Below are 22,225 nucleotides of genomic sequence, written 5' to 3'. Positions count from 1 at the left end.
TGAACTTGGGACAGATCACTTCTGTGAAGCTCGGTTTCCTTCCCTTGCTCTTGCTTCCTCGCTGCAGGGAACACTTAAGAGCTGCCTGCTGTACTAAGCGTTGCATTTAGTGAGATTAAATCCTTCACTAAGGGGGAAGAGCCCACATTCTGGCTCAACTCCTCTGTGCCCTCCTGTCTCCTCCTACACTCTTAGGATAATGAATGTCACGGTGATAGTGTTTCCCCAAAGATGTTGGGGTGAGTGAGCCATCCAAATCCCACAGTTCAAGGCATGGAGAGGACTTTTATCAATCATTTTATCCATGATTCTGTTTTTACTTTTTCTACCTTCGCAATTATTCTGTAACTTACGTGCTAAAGATGTCTCAAACAGAGATATGTCCAAAGTGGAGATCTCACTAGTCAGTGAGATCTACTGCCTCATATGTATTTACCCACACTGAGCGCCAACTGCACCAGATGCTGTGGGTCGCAGACACCAGGTGGATACCTGAGCCTTAACTGTGGCCCCAGAGCTAGGAACATGGGAGTCAGGGCTGATACAAAATGAACCCAAACCCCTGGGAGCAGTGACTCTTGATGGAATAAATGGTTCAGAGATGAAACGAGGTTAAGAAGCAGTCCCCCTACTCTGTAGAGGAGTAGGTGAACGTGCCGATAGACAGATCATCCGGAAACAAGTGTAGCTCCAGGCCGACCCCTGTTCTCTCTGCTGAGCTGTAGGCTCTATAAAGGCACAGAAAGTGCTTGTCACCCTTGAACCCATGGCACCTCACAAAATCCTACAGAGATGCTGTCCTGAATCAGTTTGGGGGTACAGTTCATACTCCACACTCCAACTAAGTATTACCTTCTCACAGCAGTGTTAATGAAGCTATGGTTCTTAGCACAGAACATTTGTTTTCGGTTAACGGTTAATGAATGATTTATTTCCAGACACACACACACACATGCACACACACACACACACACACACATGCACACACACACACACACACACCTCCATGTCCTTTTACTTAGAGAAGCTAACAAATGAACCGTTTGTTAATATCTATTTAAATCTCTTTGGAACTTGGGGTTCTTTGAACTTGAACCCAGGACTTGGTGCAGACTGAGCATTCTGCCACTGATAATTCAGGTTCCTTAGCCCCCTGCCCAGTTTTAGACTCACAGGTGGCTCAAAATTTGAAGAGCCAACATGGGAAAACAAAAGTCAGAAAAACGAAAAGTCCAGGTAAGCTCCTTTGACCTCTGGTATCTAAGTCATCAGATTCATTGTGAATCTTCTTTCTCTGTCCACAGCGCCAGAAGTTCTTGCCCAGAAGCCGTACAGCAAAGCGGTTGACTGCTGGTCTATTGGGGTGATCGCCTATATCCTGTAAGTATTGCTTACCACCATGGCTCCCCCTCGCCTCCACTTGCTTGACTGTGGTGAAATACGTCTAACAGAGATTTTTAACATTCTGGGAGTATTAAGTCCATCCTTAGCAGCATCTGACTGAGAGTGTTTACCAACGGCCAACAGCAGCTCTCAGCACCCCTCCTCAGCCCCTGGTAACCTCCATTCTACCATCTGTCTTTGTGAACCTGGCTGTTCTGAGGGCCTCAGAGAAGTGGGATCACACAGCCGTTCTTCCTTGATGATATGCTTATTCACTTATGGGTCCTCAGAGTTCATCCGTGTTGAACCATATGCCAGAATTCTCTTCCTTTCAGGGATGACACCCAACTTTCCAGACCACCCTAAGTTCATCTTCTCAACTGAGTTGCCACAACTTTTAGACTTTTGTGCATAATGCTACCAGAGCCATGAATGTATGAGTCCAAAAATGGAACTGATATTTATATCATATGACAATTCTTTGTCTCACTTTGAGAAGCCACTGACATGTATGTAGCAAGGTGCCATGTTAGTGATACATTCCTAGCAGCAGCCCTGTTCAACATTCATACCAATCTTATACCTTAAAAAAAGAGGAGGAGGGGAGGGATGGCTCAGCGGTTAAGAGCACTGACTGCTATTCCAGAGGTCCTGAGTTCAATTCCCAGCAACCACATGGTGGCTCACAACCATTTCTAATGGGGATCTGGTGCCCTCCTCTGGTGTGTCTGAAAACAACTACAGTGTACTCACATACATGAAATAAATAAATAAATCTTTTTTTTTTAAAGTGTAGCTGACCATGGTAATAATCATCTTTAATCTCAACACTTGGAAAGTAGAAAGGCAAGCAGACCTCTGTGGGTCTGAAGCCAGTGTAGTCTACATAATGAGTATCAAGACAGTCAGACATACATATATATAGGATGGGAGGGAGGGAGAGAGAGAGAGAGAGAGATAGACCATGTTTCAAAAGCATAAACAACAATAACAACAAAATGAATTTCAAAATAAAATAGCAATTTGATTTTGAGTTTAATTTTCCTTTTCCTGTTAGCTGATAAGAGAGAATCTTATCCTGTGCCATCATGGCTTTGAGAGGGTTCATTGAAAACCACTGTGAAAATACTAACATATCTCCAAAAGAGATCACATTTAGGAGAAAATAGATGGAAACAAAAACACATGGTTGGAGGTCTTACCTCCTCGATCCAGGAAATGTCCTCTAGCCCTACCCTCCTGACATATTCCAGGATCGGCCATTCTCTTGCAGCCATATCAAGATCAGTGCTTCCCCTCTGTATAGTTAGTCTTTGTTTTGCCTTAGCCTACTCTAAAGCCATTTTTAATTGAGGTTGTATCTGCAAATATTTATTATGTGATAGGCTTTTATAGCAGGTTTAGCCCAACTAGCTTGCTTAATTGATAGGAAATGAAGCTCCTCTCCTGAGTATCCCCAAAGAGGGGGATGTTCTCTACCAAACAAACATCCCTCACCAAAGGCTAGAAGGGACTGTGACTGGAGAAGCTTCTGATAGTTCATGGCATCTCTGTCCTCTGGGCCACTTTGCCCCAAGAAAGCAAATGATCTTTCTACAGCAACATTCAATGGGGCAGTTTGTGCAGTCCAGTGTGGATTTGGGTGATGGTTGCTGTGGGTTCATGCCATTGCAAAAGGGAGTTTGGCTCACTGTGATATAACCCATAGGGTTCTCCTTTATGGAAATATGTGAGTGCACTTATAGATGTCCTCATAGTGTCTTCATTTCCTAAGCATATCAAACATTGCTCTGGTTTAACTGGAAAAACGTTCCCTACAGACTCTTTGGGTCCCAATTGGTGGTACTATTTTGGGAAATTCTAGAATCTCTAGGAAGTGGAACTTAGCTGAGGGATGTAGATTGTTGGAAATATGTCCTTGAAAACTCTCTTACCCTAGCACTAATTCCATCTCCCTCTCTCTGTACCCAACTGCGTTGAACTGTGAAGGTAAAATCGCTCCATTTAAGTTGTGTCTACCAGTAATATTGGTCACAGATACACAAAGGTAACTAATCCTGCATCCTCTGCACTAGTTTCTTGCTTTAGAGAACATAGACCCTTTTGAGAATCTAATGACAGTTGTAAAACCATTCCCCTAACAAAACCATACACATACAATTAGACCTGGTGGTCATGGGTAAATAGACAGTTAGAAGTACACAGTGTTATTCACCATGGCCTCATAATTCCCCAGCTATAACCCTCCTCAGAGGTCCTGACTCTCCCAGCTTGATTGGAAAGCTCAAAAAAGTAAGTGAAAGACTAGGCCTTTCCTGCCAACAGTTGGAGCTGATCTTGGTGATCTGGAAGGGTCTTCCTGGGGAACGCACTCACCTGGGTTTATGAGTATCATTTTTTCCCTTGACATCTTGACATAGAAAGGGATATCAGCAGTTGCAGAGGATGAATATTGATTAGTGTTCTGTAAGGAGCTAGAGAAATGGCTCAACAGTCAAGGCACTGTTACTCTTACTGAGGACTAGAGTTTGGTTTTTAGCACCAATGATAGGCTGCTTACAACAGCTTGTAACTCCAGATCCAGGGGATCTGAGGCCCTCTTTGGCCTCCATGGCATCTCCAACACACACACACACACACACACACACACACACACACACACACACACACACACAAAGTCTTTGGCATTATTGTAACTAGGTAAGGATGTCTTAGTGATCCAGCTGCTATAACAAAGAATAAACAATGCCCAGTATGGATGCACATAATTCTGTAGACAACAAAGACCAGTAAAGTTTCTGGTCAGCCTCTGTTTCTTGCTTATGGACAGCTCCCTTTCTTGGTGTGTCCTCCTTTAGCAGGGAGAGCACATGGAGGGAATCTCTTTGGTGTCCTCTCTAAACCAGCCATTGGCAAAGACAGTGGGATTATCTTGCTTGGCAAGTCAGCCTGGAGGTATTGTGGAAGAGGGAAATTTCCAGAGTAAAATCACAGTGCTGCTAGAGAAGAAGGCTGTAAGGAGGAGACTGGCAGTAGGCACTTAGTCACATGTGCCTTGAACCACAGTTCATATTAGACACAGAAGACATATTAAAATATCTTAACATAGCTACAGATTCCATGTACAGCTCTGAAGGGTTCTGAGATGCGGATATGACATGTATCCGAGGTGCGGTTATGACATGTATCTGGGTACGTCTGAACAGTGGGTAATCCAGCAATGGGACACAATGCTCACTTCAAGTTGGTCTTAAAGGAAGACCTGCCATATTTCCTGACTTCTGCTTTACATGCTCGATGGTTTTCTTTTGGTACCACTCTCTCCCCTCAGGAAACACCCTCAGGTTGATTTCATGACTGTGGGCAGATTCCAAGATGGTAGGCAAGGACTCCCTTTTTCCTTGGTGATAGCCAGAACTCTGGCAAGCCCAAGCAGAGAGTAAATAAACTTCAGTCATTTTCGTTATATCCTGTAGGGTGTTCAGATGTCAGCTGATTGTCAGTAGCATACTCTTGCAATGTCAGCATTTGGGGAGCAGAGGCAGGGGCATTGGGAGTTTGGGGTTTCCCTGAGCTATGTAGAAAATTTTAGGCCAGTCTCTACATAATAAGACACTGTCTAAAAATTATCTGGGTATAATTTTCTGTGTAACATGATTGTGTGTAGAAAAACACTAGCTGTGAATTTAACGTTAGGGATATTTTATCCCATGTATGGGCCCAACTTGTCTGGGTGTGTACATCACTAGTATTGGGGCGGTCACCTAGCCTTTGTCATCTTTCTATCTCTAGCACCAGGGTCAGTTCCTAGACAGAGAAAGCACCAAAGAGATGATGGCCATTGGCCCTAATGATAACATGCTGGAGTGTTCTGCCAGCTGTTGGCATGAGGAGGTCATCGAGGACAGGGATATTGGGCAGTGAGGAGAGATGTACCATGCAAGGTCTATGTAGAAGTCTGGGGAAGATGACAAAGGAAAGACAAACATCCGAACAGAGGAGGGATTCAGACCAAGGCTAAGTATGCTGTGATACTTGGAGGATTGGTGGAATCTTCCTGGGAAGGTCCTGTGGCCCGAGTTGATAAGGATAGTGCAAAATTGACACTAGATTGAAACAGGGTTAACATCTGAACTCATGGCTTTGGGGATGGCTTGGTCAGGAAAGTGCTTGCTGTCCAAACTAAGGGCCTCAGCTTGGATTCCCTGGTGTCCACATAAAAAGGGCATGCTGGGGCATGTCCATAATCCCAGTTCTGGGGAGATGGAGACAGGCGGACTCCTGGAGCTCACTACCTAGCCAGACCGACCAATTGGTGAGCTCCAGACTCAGCAGCAGACCCTGTCTCAAAAAGGAAGGCGGAAAGCAACTGAGGACGATGACTGAGGTCCACCTCTGACCTCTTCATGGAGTGCACATACCTATATGAACATGTATGCATGTGTATAGCACACAGAAAACACGCAAATAAAACTCAAGGATCTCAATCTCAGACTCTTGCAACTTCAGTGTCCCTGTTGATCCACCCTGTGTAGCCCTCCATCCAGCCACCATCTGAGGAGTCACACAGCTATGGAGCAAGCTGAAACCAACAAGCATGCCACGGAGAAGCCAGCTTTCTCAGGGGATCACACCAAGCCCCCATTCTTCTTCTCCATGAGAGTGGAAAAGAAGCTAGCCTCTTCCAATTTCAGGAACACCGCCCTATTATTTTTTAATCGACCAGCCTGTCACACTGAGATATTAGACTACAGCAAAAAATGACAGAGACGGATCACATCACCACATTTTCTTCTCTCTGCGCACCCCATAAACATCGCTCATTTTGCCCCTGCAGATGCTTGTTAAATTGCCTCTCCCTGGGTCTCCTCACTCATTCCTCTGTTATCTGTCATGTGGAAGGAGAAATCATTTTTCTGCCAAGGCTTTTCATCGGCTCTAAGCACACTTGATGGGTCCCGATCCTGCTGGGAACCTTGCTCTGATACTGAGGATTTACAAGAAGCACCTTTGCCCACAGAGCTTAAGCTACTGAGAAAGATAAGAGTGTGTGCTGAGGTCCAATGTGGTGGGCTTCACCCAGCCAAGATAGGACAAATGCCAAGGAAATGATTTTCCCTTCTCAAGACGTGCATGAACGTCTCACGGAGCAAACTCTCGCTTCAAGGAGATTGATGGCTCTTTCCCCAAATCACACTCAGAGATTCATCATGTTGCAGAGGAGCATGCTGGGTTTCTGCTGGGATGAAAAACTGAGAAATATCCTAGGGACATTCACACTCCCCAAGCTGAAGAAGTCTTGGTAGATCAAAGGCAGCAAAAGCAACCTGAACAGGCTAAGCCAGACTTGGCTGTGACCTCTGACCTTTGCTTTTTCTCTGGCCTCCCGCTCGTTTCCCTTCTTCTAACTAGGTCCCATCAATGTTGATGTGCCTGTGTATGTGTTTACAACTTAATTATCCCTCAAGAATGAAGCCAAGAACGCTTCATTTGCACACAGGTAGGTCCATTTCCTCACACAAAGGCTGATTCTAGCCAAGGCAGTCCCAGCAGGTTACAGCTGGCTCTTGATGGAATGCGTATGTGGCAGGGAAGGAACAAGAGGTCAAGTGTCTAAGTCAGAGACTGCAGCATAACCGCAGGGCCCCAGCCCAGGTTGCAGTATTGCAGTGGTGATTCTCGGTACCAGGCGGGTTCAGAAACGTAAGAACACTAACTGCTGTGTCACCAGCAGGCAGTGACTATCTTACAATACCCCGAACTTCAATTGGTAGGGCCCATCGCATCTTTCAGGCCACCTTCAACACCCCCATTTATGTCTATAAAAATTAGGCTGTAAGTTAGTGGTAAAGGCCTGTAGTCCTGATCACTAAGGAGACTGGGGCAAGAGGTTTGGAAGTTCAAGGCAAGACTGAGTTACTTAGAACCTATCTGTTCCCGGGTGCAGATACAAAAGGACCATGTGTCCCTGGCTGAGCGTGGGTTCCTGCATCCCCCTGGGCTCCAGGTAGGTCCCAGTTAGGCCAGGGATTAAGGCTCATAGTGGTGGACTCACCTGTGGGCTTGGGTGTGTCAGAACTCCTGGGGAGGTCAAGCTGTCTCTGGGTGTGATTGGGGTGGGGAGGACTAGAGCACAGGGTCCACTCCCAGGCATAGATTCAAACGGTTGAACGTGTCTGAAAAACAAAGTTAAAAGGTCTGAGGATAACTTACTGTTAGAGCAGTGAGGACCTAGGTCTAGATTTGGTCCCTAATACAAAAGAAGGAAGGAAGGGAGTGAGGGAGGGAAAAGAGGAAAGACAGGAAGGAAGAGGAAGGGAAAAAGAAAGTTCTATCTCCAAGGAAAAGCATCAGAGACTCATAACCCATGTGCATGGACTCACAGATAAGAGGCTCAGAATGGACTTTCAAAAAGCAAGTGTCTATATATTGAATCACAATGAGACCCAGACCTACCCCCACGAGGTCAGAGGGCATGCGTAGCAGCAAAGAATCATGCTCCCTCACCTGGGAAATGATCCGAAAGAAACGGACTAAAGCCAAGAGCTCTCTGTGCAGACATGAGTTCAGGACAGTAGCAATGGACAGCCTTGGATGCGTTTCTAGAACCCATGAGTCTGCAGGTGACCCTTCTTAGTCAAGAGAAACATGGCCAGCATATAGCTCTCGCTCTCGGTGGGTCTGGGTGACCTGAGCTGATCAGTTCAATCCTGCCCTCCGTTCTCTTGCTTTAAAGATCAACAGTGATGGCCCTTGCTCTCCTCCTGTCGTTTTGACATTGACCGTCTTGGTTCATCAGGGTTTAAAATAATTCCTAAGTTTACTCTGGCTTGGTTTATTGGTGGCATCTTGGTGTGCCTGTGTTCCAAGCACTTGCAGAAAGGCTCCCTGGCTCCTCTCTGTCCTTTGTAAGAAGTGGGTCCCATGTATGTGAAATGCTAAGGCTTGAGAGTCTCAGTAGCTTTAGTCTCTGCTGCAAATCCTGCTTGGTCAGGCTTGACCTTTGTGAGCAAATGAAGCCCTCTCCTCTGCTCAGGGCAGGGACCAGACTCAGATCCTGTGCCAGATGGTTTAGCCTATCTCCTCAAAATATTCTGATGTCCGGCAGAGGGTGCAGGGCATGCAAAGCAGCAAGGAGAGCATGCCGTAGCCATACATTTGAGGTTAAGGAGCTGTACACCTTGGATGGCAATGAATGCAATTCCCTGTCAGCGACTGGGCAGAGTGGTCTCTACTGTTATCCATGGTCCCCGTGCTAGAGAGAATACCATGCATAGATGGAGAAGGCAGAAGAGAATAGTGGGCATCAGTCATTTCTAAACCTACATACACGGCCTTAGGCCAGATGGAAGAATATTCACTTCCTCTGCTTTCTTATCATCTGGAAACAGTCATGTATGTAGCAGCCTAATGCTTTGGGATATTTAGCCTGGAGAATGGAGGGCAGAGGATTGACAGGCATTCACTTTCCTAACATTGACTGAGTCTAAAACATGTCAGGCAATAGGATGCGGTGCAGAGATGACTCTATTCTGGCCCTGGCCTTGGAGGCACTTGCTGTCTGCTGGAAGCAACAGACAGCAAACATAAATTGCAATCTAGTCTTGCTGGCTGTCGTGAGGTGGGAGGCCAGTGCTGCAGTGGATGCTGGGACTGAACCAGGAAAAGCCTGAGGCTGCTTCACAGGATAGGCAACAGTCACCGGGCACTGGAAACTTGGTAGAAATATACCAGGAAGGAGCCTTAAATACAGCCTCTAAATAGGACCATTAGATTGATGGTTTATCCCCCTCGAGGTCCAGTTTTCTAAGAATCCGATGGAATGGTATGGAGGTCTACACCAGCTATTCCAATAATTGGGTTGCAGAGGTAGGAGAGTTACTAGACTCAGCTACATCTTAAGGTCCTTTCTCAACCTCAGCCCACTCTATCCCATTCTTGAGGGAGGAAGAGGGCTTCCTGTGTTTGAGGAAAGATGTATCATTCAATCAGGAATATAATCTTGGAAACCTGGTTTGAAAGAGTTGAGCTAGCTTCCAACTATAGAGATCTAAAACTTGAAGATGGTGGGCAGAATATACTCTCCTTGGGCTGGGGGAAATATAGACATGAATTAGATATCCTGAAAGTACACACACACACACACACACACACACACACACACACACACACACACACACACACAAAATTGTACCATGCATGCACACATATACAGAACAAAATAAAGTTTGGCCCTGGACTCATCAGGAACTTTTAATTCCTTTAGCACAATCCTAACACACAGAATAATCCAAAAAGGACTTTATTGCACTTTGAAATATTTATTCCTGGGACCGTATAGAAGCAGAAAATTAGTAGTGGAACGAATAAAACAAGGGCACAGAGAAGAAAAGGTCAGCCTGCTCTGCGGTGCCTAAGCAGCGTTTGTGACAAAGAGCAGTGTGGAAAGAGATAGGAAAGGGAGACATTAACTCACACCACCATGGCTGCAAAATCCTGGCTCAGACATGTGGGAGCATCTAATGTAATTCCACATAACATAGTACTCATGGGTCTTATCTCTTATCCATGTGCTAGGAGATTAGAATTGTGTTCTAATTGGCCACAAGTACATTGAGAGAGCTTGGGGGCAAGGGAGCAGGGGCAGAACATAGTGGGATATACATCAAGAACCCATGGGCTGTGAGATACAGAGTCCTCCCCCCACAGAGGATTGTTGATCTGCATAGATGCCTGTTGGCCTATCATCAGAACTAGGAAGAAAGGAGAGTTGGGGATGGGGAAGACTAGGAGACAAGCAAAGGGGAAAAAAAGGAGAACAGGAGAAGAGAGAGGAGGGAAGGGGTTTGAGAGTACAGTCCATCGCAGTGGGGAAGACATGGCGATAGAAACCCTGGACAGATGGTTATATTCTGACTCGGCTTCCTCCCATTAGTCAGTTTGGAGCTAAAGCCCATGGAGTGATGCTGTCCCCATTAGGATGAGTTTTTCCTTCTCGGTTGAAGCACCCTCGTAGATACCCCCAGAGATGAGATTACTGGGTGATTCCTATCTAACCAAGTGCTCATGTCTTACACATATTGCCTCATTCGATGGATGCTTATAAGGAGAAAAGTCTTTTTGCTTTTCCATTTCCAGATGAGAAAGGTAAATGCATGAACAGTTGGATAGCTTAATGGGCAGAGGGAGAGTTTTAAGTCTTTCTTTCTGTAAGTCCTTCTGAGTCGAATCATTTCAACCTTTAGGTATTCAGCCATGGATGTCACTGTAAAGATGGCAATGTATGCTTTTTCCTTAAGTTACTCTCATTGGGTGTGTAGCCCAGTGCTTGGTGCTTGATAAATGGTCAGTGGATGATGGTTATTGTTACTATCATTTGCAAGACATACTCAGCATGCTTGATTTACTAAAGAAAACTAAATATTCCATCTGTTACATTTAAGTGAGACTATAGAAAGTAAGACTCAGCCCTGTCGTACTTATTGCTATATAATGAGCATTTTGCACAATTTCATTGTTCTATATCTCTCTGTAGAATTGGATCAGAATGGCGTTTGTTCTAGGCCAGTTCCTCACATACATACCCAGGTTTTGCCACTAGCTGTGGCCCTGAGACCATCTTCTCTCTAAGACTTAGTTTCCTAGAGTCTTAGAGAGGCATAATGAGTTCTGGACCCCAGGATAAAATTCTTTGACTGTGAAGTCTACTTCAATCATACTCTAAGCATTTGACTCAAGGTCTCAGGCTGGGAACAGTACCTGTCAACTGTGAATTCTGTCATCAGTGGGATACTTAGCTTCTGATGGAACAATGGAGAGGGAACTTGATGTAAAGAACATATTGTCAGGAATTTGGCATATGGGAGCTTGGGTGATATTTGTTGACAGTTCCCCGTGTTCATTCCAGTTGTCTTGGAGAATATCATTTATATTCTATTGACCTTTAGGGTGATTCACCACAAAAAATTAAATAAGTAAAAAAAATTACTGTGCTCAGAAAAACATGGTTGAAATTTTTCTCATTTTAAAATGTTCAGCCCTATTTAGGATTGGTACTAGGATCAAACCCAGGGGACTCATTCATGCTAGATGGAAGTATTCTACCGTTGACCTATACCCTTAGTGATGTCTTATGTCTATTAAAGTGTATGTTATGACAACATACACACGCGTGTATTCCTGCACATGAACATACATGCATAAATGTTTCAAATGGAGCACTTTCTGTTTATCAGAACACGATTGAGAAATGCTAAGTACTAACACAGGACACCAAAGAGCCAGTCATAATCTTACACAACTATAATCGCAGCCCTTGGGAGGATGAGATAGAAGGATCATGAGTTCAAGGCTACAATGAGGTCCTTTCTCCAAACCCTACCATTTATGACATAGTCTCTGTTCCCTCAGGAACTTATCAGCAAAGTGAACATTTAAACATTAGAACCATAATCATAAAATAGAATCTTTCACATTTTCTTGAGATGCCCCAAAAAAGAGATGAGATTTGAGCTGGCTCTTAAAGAATGGAACATGTATAGAGAGGACTGAGCAGGGTAAGGAAGGTAGTCTGAGAAAGGTGAAGGCGTTTAAGGAACCAGTCCCCCAACAAGCTTTTGCTGAGGTTTGTACCAGTCTGTACAGAATTGCAAAAATGAACATGGTAGGATTGATGCCTTTGGGGAGCACAGGGTCTAGCTAGAGATGGTGAGTCATAGATACAAACCAAGACATGAGCTACAACAGAAGAACCTGGGAAGCTAGGAAGGGCACAAGGGAGAGATGTAGTACCTTGCATGGTATTGGGGTGTGAAAGACATCACTAGACAAGGAACCCAAAGCTTTACAACTGAGCAGGTCAGTCCTGAGCATGTCCGGCATAGAGAATGAGGTAGGGAAAAGAATATTCTAGATTAAGGTAGAAATGTAGGTTCTCTGGACCAGCTCTAAATTAACCTTTCATATCTAGTTTTCATGCTTCCTCTTCATAATGAATTTAATGTTGACCATCTGTTCCCCTGTCCCCAACTCTAATGTCATGCCATATCAGTAAGCACTCTGGCCATTTTGTTCCATGCCTAGACATAGTTGATACTCAGTGAGTATTTTATAAAGGCCAGAGGAGTGCCTGACCAACATTCCTGTATCTTCTGACCCCAAAGGAGCCTGTGCATGGTACATGATATGGTACAGGAGAGGGGACAGTGGTGGCCACAGCCTGTGTTCACTGTGGGTCAGAAAGCAAGAAAAGGACGTCAGGTAATATAGCAAATGGAGAATACTTCAATGAAAAGAGAACATTTTTGCTCATGCGAGGACTTTGTGGCAAATTCAGAGAGACAACGCCCCTTGCCCAGTCCTGCAGCCTCTCTACTTATGAGGTAATCTGAATTCTAGTATCCCATCCAAACATATGCATTCTGTGGATGCCAAACACTCCTCTGGAGACATTTACAAAAAATGGGGATCAGAAGGGGAGGTGACAGGGCTAGGGACAGGATGTACCTTGAAAGGCTAGCCCCTAGTGACCTGTTTCCTACAACTACCTAGGTGCCCATTCAGCAATGAATTCCTCACTCGATGATCCCGATGATGATGTTAACTCCTTAACGGTCCACCCACCTGTCAACTGAGCCGCCATCTTAGGAATAAGTCTTCAGTATAGGAGCCTCTTGGGGAATATATCGATCTTGTTGCTGTGGCCAAATAGCTGACAAGAAGACATTAAAGGAGGATGGGTTTGTTTGGGCTTACAGTTTGGAGAAGGTATTGGTGACAGGGGAGTGAGTAGCTAGTCATATTATATTTCAGTCAGGAAACAAAGAACCAGAGAGGAAATAGGGCCAGACTATAAAACTTCAAGACCCAACCCCAGTGAGCCTCTTCCTTCAATGAAGCTCTATCCCTAAAGGTACCAGAACTTTCCAAATGGCACCACCAGCTGGGAGCCAACTGTTCAAACATATGTGCCTCTGGGGGACATTTTATATTCAAATCACTACAGGGAAGCACTGTTATACCCAAAAAGACACAATCTACAAAGCTTTGTCATTCCCTTAAATATTAAGAAAGAAGCTCTCACGTAAAGTGCTCTTACCACAAGAATGTAAAGTACATTAAAAAATTTAAATCAGCCCCCTGCATGGGCAAACATCAGGTATGGCTGGTTCTGTCCCCCCTCCACTTCTGATCCCCACTTCTTTCTGACTTCTCAGTAGCCATCTCTACCCTAGATGCCTAGAACACATGAAACTCAAGACAGATGATCAAAATGTGAATGCTTCACTCCTTTTTTAAAAGGGGAACAAGAATACCCTTGGCAGGGAATAGAGAGGCAAAGATTAAAACAGGGACAGAAGGAACACCCATTCAGAGCCTGCCCCACATGTGGCCCATACATATACAGCCACCCAATTAGACAAGATGGATGAAGCAAAGAAGTGCAGGCAGACAGGAACCGCATGTAGATCTCTCCTAAGAGACACAGCAAGAATACAACAAATACAGAGGCGAATGCCAGCAGCAAACCACTGAACTGAGAACAGGACCCCCAATGAAGGAAGCAGAGAAAGAACTGGAAGAGCTTGAAGGGGCTCGAGACCCCATGTGAACAACAATGCCAAGCAACCAGAGCTTCCAGGGACTAAGCCACTACCTAAAGACTATACATGGATTGACTCTGGATTCTGACCTCATAGGTAGCATTGAATATCCTAGTAAGATCATCAGTGTAAGGGGAAGCTCTGGGTCCTGCTAAGACTGAACGTGATTGTTGGGGGAAGGGCGGCAATGGGGGGAGGATGGGGAGGGGAACACCTAAAAAGAAGGGGAGGGGGAGGGATTAGGGGGATGTTGGCCCGGAAACCGGGAAAGGGAATAACACTCGAAATGTAAATAAGAAATACTCAAATTTAAAATAAATAAATAAATAAATAAATAAACATTTAAAAAAAAAAGAAAGGTATATAGAGCAACAGACCCTAAAGTACATAATTTAAGGGGTATAAGAGATAATCCAAAACACAGGTGGGCTGTGGAAACAAAGGGACAAAGAAGTAACTACTGGCTGTGACTTGGACATCCCGTTGGCAGACATTCTCTTTTCCAGGTATGTAGATCCATGACCAAGAGTAAACAGTCCAAAGACTATAACTTAACCTGGGATAATGACTATGTTGAGGTCATGGGTGTCTTGATGGGAGCTTCTATGTTACTATAGCATTTCAGTTTCCAAGGGAAATGTCGTGCTGTCAGATCAGCCACAGCTGGCTACTCATCACTGATTTTCACATCCATTTATGTGACCATCCTTCTCCATGGAAAACCTTCTTACCAGTCAGGGTCTATGGGCAGGAGCGCCATTTGGAAAGCCTAAGCCACACTCTAGTCTCCCCAAATCAGACATTTGCCATCGGAGGTGGGCTCGTGCATTAGGTTCTCCTAGCCTGGAGTAGGGCTGTTCTAACTCCTCTGCAAGAGGGGTGTCCAGGAAGGGGCATGTTGAGTGGGTATTTTGAGATCTCCCTGTTCTTCTGGAGTAGAGCAACGGTAAGCTCTCCTGTATCATGAACCTTTGTCTCTGCTTACAAGCCCAGCCATGGAAGCTCCACAGCCAACAAGGCAGTCCCTTCTTCCAGAGCATAGCCATGTGCCCAAGCCATCTATCTGACACACCCTCCAGGTACACCCTAGCCCAGACCCTCACAATCTAGAAGCAAAGAGAAAGTCGTGTTCTAGATACATGTGGACAGATCAGAGCTATGCCCAGAGAAGATATGACATCATGGAGCCCTGTCCCCTGTAGCAACCGCATGCTATGGGGTCCCTTGCCAGAGACAAGTCAGATCTTAATCTTATACTCCTAGTTTTCAAGGGCATGGCAGAGCCAAGCAAGGGGCAACCCAGACAAAGTGTATAATATTCTATCAGCCCTGATACAGTAAGTGTTCTATATGCAGGAAATTAGCCTGCAGCATCTTGGTGAACACACCCTGGAAAGAATGAGATAGGGGAGGAACGTGGAAAGGTAGAGTCACATTCTAGAGTGCTTCTTCCAGGTGAAGGTGTTGGGTGGGTACAAGCCAACTGACCTACAGAGAGAGTTTGAAAGCTGAAGTAAAAGGTTCAGTTCTCAAGTCTTCTCCTTTACTGATGAAGGCCAAGAGAAAAGAACTTTGACCGGACAGAAGGATTAGGCTTGAGTCCTGATCTTGTGTACTGCTAACTGGTTCTCTTTTAAATGTACATGCTAGGGGGCTGAAGAAATGGTTAAGAACACTGACTGTCCTTCCAGAGGTCCTGAGTTCAATTCCCAGCAACCACATGGTGGCTCATAGCCTTCTCTAATGGGATCTGATGCCCTCTTCTGATGTGTCTGAGGACAGCTACAGTGTCACATGAATAGCATAAATAAATCTTTTTTAAAAAATGCACATGCTATAAAAACTATACTAGGGGGAAGTGTTATCTTTGTTACCCTGGACTTTATTGCTGCTGGGCTACAAACACCCCTAGATATAGAGAGTTGAGGGGAGGCATGGGTTGCCAGGACTGGGTCTAGATCTAATAGAACATTTTCCCAGGAGAAGCAAAACAGCCCTCTTTCTAGGAACGTATGCCCATGAGGCAAAATAATGAGGCCTAGGGCAGTAGACACCCATCTCCAATTCCGTTCCTCCTTCAGAGACTCAGCTGTGGTCCTCATCCTCTGGCCCACTGAGCTCCACAATGCTGTCCTCCTTCATTCACGATCAGCCTTGTCCCAGACGCACCCTACAAGGGCTAATGGAAGACATCTGGGAAGTGGCAGAGCGCAGTAGAGCCTCTGGTATTTGTCCACAGGAAGCCTGGGGTACTGGGGTTACAGGCAGGCTTCTGTGTCCAGCTTTTATGAGGGTTCCAGGGATTCAAACTTAGATCACCATGCTTGCGTGACAAGCACTTTACTCACCAAGGCATGTCCTCAACTCTCTCTTTCTTAATTTTAACTCAGGCCCCAAGATAGATTCATTTCCTCCTCCTGGGTCCTCAGAACACCTGCACGAACAGTCCTCTATGAAAGGAAATAAATCTAAGATGAAAAGCAATTGGAATGTACATCAAGAACACTGGCACGAGAAGAAATCCTTCTTGAAAAAATTTTAGCATGTTTTTCCCTTAGGAAGAAAGCCAGACCGTAGAGCAAAACACACTTGTTAACAAACAAAAAGCTCACATAACCAACATGTCAGCTTTTTCCAAGACAAGCTAACATTTTTGCTCTGTCGGCTTTTCCTAATGCAAACATTTAATTTTTCCCAAGTCCTCGCTGTGGGAAACAGTTACATATCCATCCCTCTGTGGCCCCAGGGTTTCCCTGGGAAGTGAAGTATGCACTTGATGGGTTCCGAGGCGCTGGCTGCTTCGTTTTGCCTACCACAGCAGATCTTTACAAATGAAATTTTCCAACAGGCAATCCCTCCTCTAAAACACGCTTGTGAGTTAGATGAGGTAGAATCATCTTGGCCTTGACAACTGTCTCTGTCTCTGTCTCTGTCTTTTCTCTCTGTCTTTTCTCTGTCTGTCTCTCTCTCTGTCTCTCTCTGTCTCTGTCTCTCTGTCTCTGTCTCTGTCTCTGTCTCTCTCTCTCTCTCTCTCTCTCACACACACACACACACACACACACACACACACACACACCTTTCTCTTCTGCAGCCAGCTGCAGCTGTGCCACCGTTGGCGGGACAAGTGAAAAATGGCTGGACCTTTATGTATCGTGTTTGTTAGGAACCAACAGCCTAATCCCTACAGACCTACAGTCTACAGATGCCTGCTCATTCGTTCTCATTAAACTGGTCTCGAGGCTGTTGCTATGTTTGGAATAATATTGAACTGTGTGAGAAGAAGAAGCTTGGCTTGGGGTCAGGCCTCAGTCTGGGGTCAGGCCTCCCACATGGATGCTGCATTCTGGCCCCAGAAGTCAGATCTGCAACATAGAATTTTGCTCTTGGGTCTTCTAGAGCCAAGTAGTGCTTGCTCCTGCTCTGGGGTCACTCACTGCCTTGACCCCACCTTTCAGGCTGTATGGTCCCTCCACCCCAGCCCCACAATGGGCTCCGGGCAAGTCGTGGGTCTTTCCTAAGTGTTTTAACTGATCAAACAACCTAGAAGAGAGGTGTCACAGGACCATGTCGCCAAAGACCAATATATACATGGAAGTATATACTGGTGTGGAAGGATTTACTGGTAGTAAAGGGAGCATTAGAACTGAGGGCAGGACTGGAAAGAGGAAGTGTGACTTTCTAAATTTTAATTTATGTGTATTTTGTTTATTACTTTCTCAGTTGCTAAGTATGTGCTCTCCCTCTGTGCTGCATGGTCAGCCCCCAGAATCTCCAGTGTCAATGACTACTGACTCGCGGTGGTTGAATTTAATTGATATGACAGCTCTTGCCATGGTTATCAAATGACCCTTGGTCTCTCCAGAATTCTAATTTATTGCTAGCAGCATCTTAGTTGGGCCATTGAGAGGTTGTCTGAGAAATGACCCCAGTGGCACCTTGACTAGGGTGTTGTGATTCTACAAGGTGGTGACTCGAGCTGCCTCCTGTGGATGTTGACTGAAGCTTCTCATGGGCAAAATGGTAGCATTTCTGGTTCCCATTTGGTGGGCCGATAAGATGCATTCTAGCAACGTGGTATCTGGGTTATAAAATCTCCTCCTCCTCTTCCTCCTCCTCCTCCTTCTCCTCCTTCTTCCTCCTCCTCCTCTTCCTCTTCCTCCTCCTCTTCCTCCTCCTCCTCCTCCTCCTCCTCCTCTTCCTCCTCTTCCTCCTCCTCCTCCTCCTCCTCCTCCTCCTCTTCCTCCTCCTCCTCTTCCTCCTCCTCTTCCTCCTCCTCCTCTTCCTCCTCCTCTTCCTCCTCCTCTTCCTCTTCCTCCTCCTCTTCCTCCTCCTCTTCCTCTTCTTCCTCCTCCTACTCCTCCTATTCCTCCTCCTTCTTCTTCCTCCTTTAGCGATTCTCCTAAATAGAATGAACCTGAAGGCGTCCAGAAATGCTTTTTGTTTGTTCCTTTCACTGGCCTGTTAGCTGAGGAAAATGTCACAGACATGACTAACAATATCCATACATGGGAATATTGCCTGCTGATTTTCTACGGTTGATGGGATTCTAGTGAATGCCGTGCAAAATGTTACAGAGGGTGGGAGAGTGGTTCAGTGGATAAAAGTGTTTGTTGTGTGAATCTGGTGGCCTTCGTTCCACCCCTAGAAACCTTAGAAAGGTGGAAGGTAGGAAGCAGTACCAAATTGTTATCCTGTAACTACCACACACACTCACTGTGGCACATGTGTGCCCTTACAAACACATCATACACACACACTAATAAAAATACGGTAGACTTATGCGCACCACTGGTCACAATGGGGGTTGATCGTTTTGCTGCTTAGGAAGTCATATTTTTGCTTCTGTTGGCGTGCTAATGTATAGAGGATATGGCTCCCGTGATAAGATTTAACTTCAGCCCACTCAGTGTGGGTTCCCTTAATTTGATTGATGGTTCATGTTCTCCTTCCAGACCAAGTGTAGACCCAGCATAATGGCTGTGCACACTCTCACGTCTTACTCACTCTTGTCTTGCAGGCTCTGTGGTTACCCTCCTTTTTATGATGAAAATGACTCGAAGCTGTTTGAACAGATCCTCAAGGCAGAATATGAGTTTGATTCCCCCTACTGGGATGACATCTCCGACTCTGGTGGGTGTCCCATGGCCTTTATATCCTGACCCAACATAGAGGTTCAAGGACCCTGGGGCTTGAACTTTGATGATTTCTGTCTTCTTCTACTGGGGTTACTGTAATAAAATACCACAGGCTGTGTGACTTAAATACCAAACATTCACTTTGTACAATTCTGAAGGCTGGAAGTACTGGGTCAAGACCACTGCATGTCTGATGAGGGCCTGCTTTCTAATTCATAGGCAGCCGTCTTCTGGTGTGTTTGCACATGAGGGGAGGCAAGGACTTCTGGGTCTCTTTCATAAGAACACACCTCCTGTCTTTGGGAGAGCACTGCCTACAGGACCCTAAACACTTCCCACAGGTCTACTTCAGATGCCCTCATCATGGGAGTAAGGATCTCAACAAAAGAGATGTGGTCTCCACAAGCATTCAGTCTGTGGGGAAGCTTTGCGAGCTGCACCTTTGGGCTTGACTTGGGGGATGGGCTTGCTACATAAAGCCGAGGGATGTGGACTCGCTCATCTACCTCTTTCTGATATGAGTGCTTGGATGGTGAAATATTATTGGCTGGCACTGGATGGGTACCAAGTAGGAGCTGTCAGAAGTCCAGACATGTGCTCACACACCCAATCCTCAGGATGGCCCAAGAAATGGACATTTATATTATTTATATGTGACTGATAATAGAAACTAAGGCTCCAGAGGTAAATAAAATAACCTGCTTCAGTTTATGGAGTCGGTATATAGCAGAGCTGGGATCATAAACCCCAGTTTTCCTGGGGCCCACTTTTTTATGACAAGACCGTATTTTTGAAGTCACATGTCCTTGATAAAACATCTTTGCATAGACCAGTCGTGGTTGGAGCTTTCTTGGCTGAGGTCGTGATTTTATTGTCTAGAGCCCATGTTTGGGCCACAGTGTACCACACGGAAATACTTCAGAGATGCTCATCAACCTTTCCATAGGATAAAGGCCAAAGATGAGCCTAGGTGAAATGGTGAGAACCATAGAAGGAGGAAGGGAGGTGAATGGCCCCCTCTGTTTATCTGGTTACCCAGATGACTTTTATTATTTATGTAATTTGCTCCTAATTGGAATCCCCTTGCCCTATTCCTCAACCTTCCAAATCCTGGGTCCAGGATACCATCCTACAGGTTCTAAAGGAATATTGGACTTCTGAGTTTAGAAGCCAGAGGTTTCCTCCAGAAGCGAGACCCATGTGCAGCAAGCTACCATGCCTTACAGGGCAGCAGGGTCCAAGCCTGCATATCGTATCAGCTTTGGGATCTGTGGGCCTGTCCCTCCCATTCTACCTGCTGCCCCTCCCCACACCCCTCCACCCCACCACCCCACCTCCCACCCTCCCCACTCTGAGCTTTGCCCTGTCCATGGTGACCAAGCCCAAGGATACATCTAGCTGTTGCTTCTCACTTCTAACTCTCTGGGGTAACAGCTCAAAGTGTAATGCAGATGCTCCTCTGGGTGCTCCCAACACATAGTACCATGACCTGGTGGCTTTATAGCTCCTCAGTGAGCTTACTGGAACCAGTGATGTCTATCACATATTCAGGGGATGTCCCCAAAGCGTCTCTCTAAGGCAGTGGTGAACGGGAGAGGCCTGCAATTATGAAGATTACTTCCTTTATTCTCTAAACCAAAGGCACCCTTAGTAGCTAACAGAAAAGAACTTAGAACCAGAAGTCAGGGTCCCAGCCTGGCTCTGCCACCCCCTGGTTCACTGGGTCCCCCGTGGAGTGCCAGCCGGGGCTCTGCTTTTATCTGAGTGACTTTTGTGTTCAAGTTACAAGAGGGATGGTAAAAAGCCCATCTCGTATTTTTAATGGAACACAAGCTTAAAACACAAGGGTGTCCAGTCGTCGTATTTCAAACCTCAAAGTGATTCCATTTCCCCTGCTTTCTTTTCGAACAGCAAAAGACTTCATTCGGAATCTGATGGAGAAAGACCCAAATAAAAGATACACCTGTGAGCAGGCAGCTCGACACCCATGGTAAGAAAGAAGGCCTTTGTGAGGCCGTGCCTCCCTCCGCCCCCAAAGCAGACTGTCTATCGACTCTTCTTGACTCTTCGTATTCATGAAAACACCAGGCGCTCACTCCATCACACCCTGGTTTCCTCATCCCCCAAGCCAGGGTTTGCACATTTTGATGCACTCAGGATGCAGTCTTGGATATACTCAGAAAGATATTAAATGTCAGGTAGATTTTCATCTTATAGATGGTTCTGAGATTCGCTTTTGCCAAAGGAAAATGTCCAATGAGGCATTAGGATCGGATGGACTCTATTGCTTGGCAGTAGATATATATCCTTTCTCTCTTGGGTGATTCCTTTTTCTAGTTAGCGCATCTTTAACTGTAAAGAGACTCGATGGTGATCTATGACATCCCACACGTTATCTCTGTGTGTACATCATGAGGTTGGAACCCACATTCGCTGACAGCTAGTGTCATGTTGGGTTTACCCTTGGCTCGCTAAGTCTCAGCTTTCTCACTTTTAATCAAGAGTAGCATCGCTAATGTACTGACTTAATGTAAGGTGGGCGCTAAGGCACATAAAGAGTCATACATCCAGACAGAGCAAATGTCTGCTTCCTTCCAGACACGTCCATGAGCATCCGCCTGGAAACAAATACTCGAGTAGAAAAAGATAACAAGTGGGCTAGTGAGGTTTCTGTTGCTATAATGAAACACCTAAGGTCAACGTAAGAGGACAGAAGGTCTCTTGTGACTCACAGCTTTGGAGGTTCTGGGTGGTGGGTGGGGGCGGGGCCTCCGGCGAGCAGTGGGAATCCACAGTGGAGCAAGAAGCCCACCTCCTGGTAGTCAGGAAACAAGAGGAAGATAACAGTACGTCGTAGTCTTTTCAAAGGCTCCTCCATGACCTGAAAATCTTCCACCAAGTCCAACCTCATGAACATTTCATCACCTCCCAATAATAACACTAAGCTAAGAACTAAACTCTTAGCACAGAGACCTTTGAACATGTTTAACTGAAAGATCCCCAAAGGGAGACCCTCACTCAAGTCTCGGGAAGTCTCGGACCCCAGACACACGAGAGACCAATCTTGATGCAATAAGCAGAGGCGAGGTTTAATACGGAGCTCCG

General features: G+C 45.6%; 1 protein-coding gene across 3 annotated transcripts in view; it reads left to right on the top strand.

The window, feature by feature from the left end:
• The window catches only part of Camk1d (calcium/calmodulin dependent protein kinase ID), a 399,640-nt gene that overhangs the window by 364,329 nt on the left and 13,086 nt on the right, over positions 1 to 22,225 (top strand). For all 3 annotated transcript variants that reach the window (XM_032884303.1, XM_032884302.1, XM_032884304.1), the window contains exons 6-8: positions 1,305 to 1,380; positions 19,003 to 19,115; positions 21,032 to 21,110. In XM_032884303.1, coding sequence (XP_032740194.1) covers positions 1,305 to 1,380; positions 19,003 to 19,115; positions 21,032 to 21,110 — 268 coding nt within the window. The remainder of the gene's footprint in view (positions 1 to 1,304; positions 1,381 to 19,002; positions 19,116 to 21,031; positions 21,111 to 22,225) is intronic.

The sequence above is a fragment of the Rattus rattus genome, chromosome 14, assembly GCF_011064425.1.
Source record: "Rattus rattus isolate New Zealand chromosome 14, Rrattus_CSIRO_v1, whole genome shotgun sequence".
NCBI classification, from domain to species: Eukaryota; Metazoa; Chordata; class Mammalia; order Rodentia; family Muridae; genus Rattus; species Rattus rattus.
The sequence above is the reverse complement of the archived record's forward strand: the minus strand, read 5'-3'. Positions and strand labels throughout refer to the sequence as shown.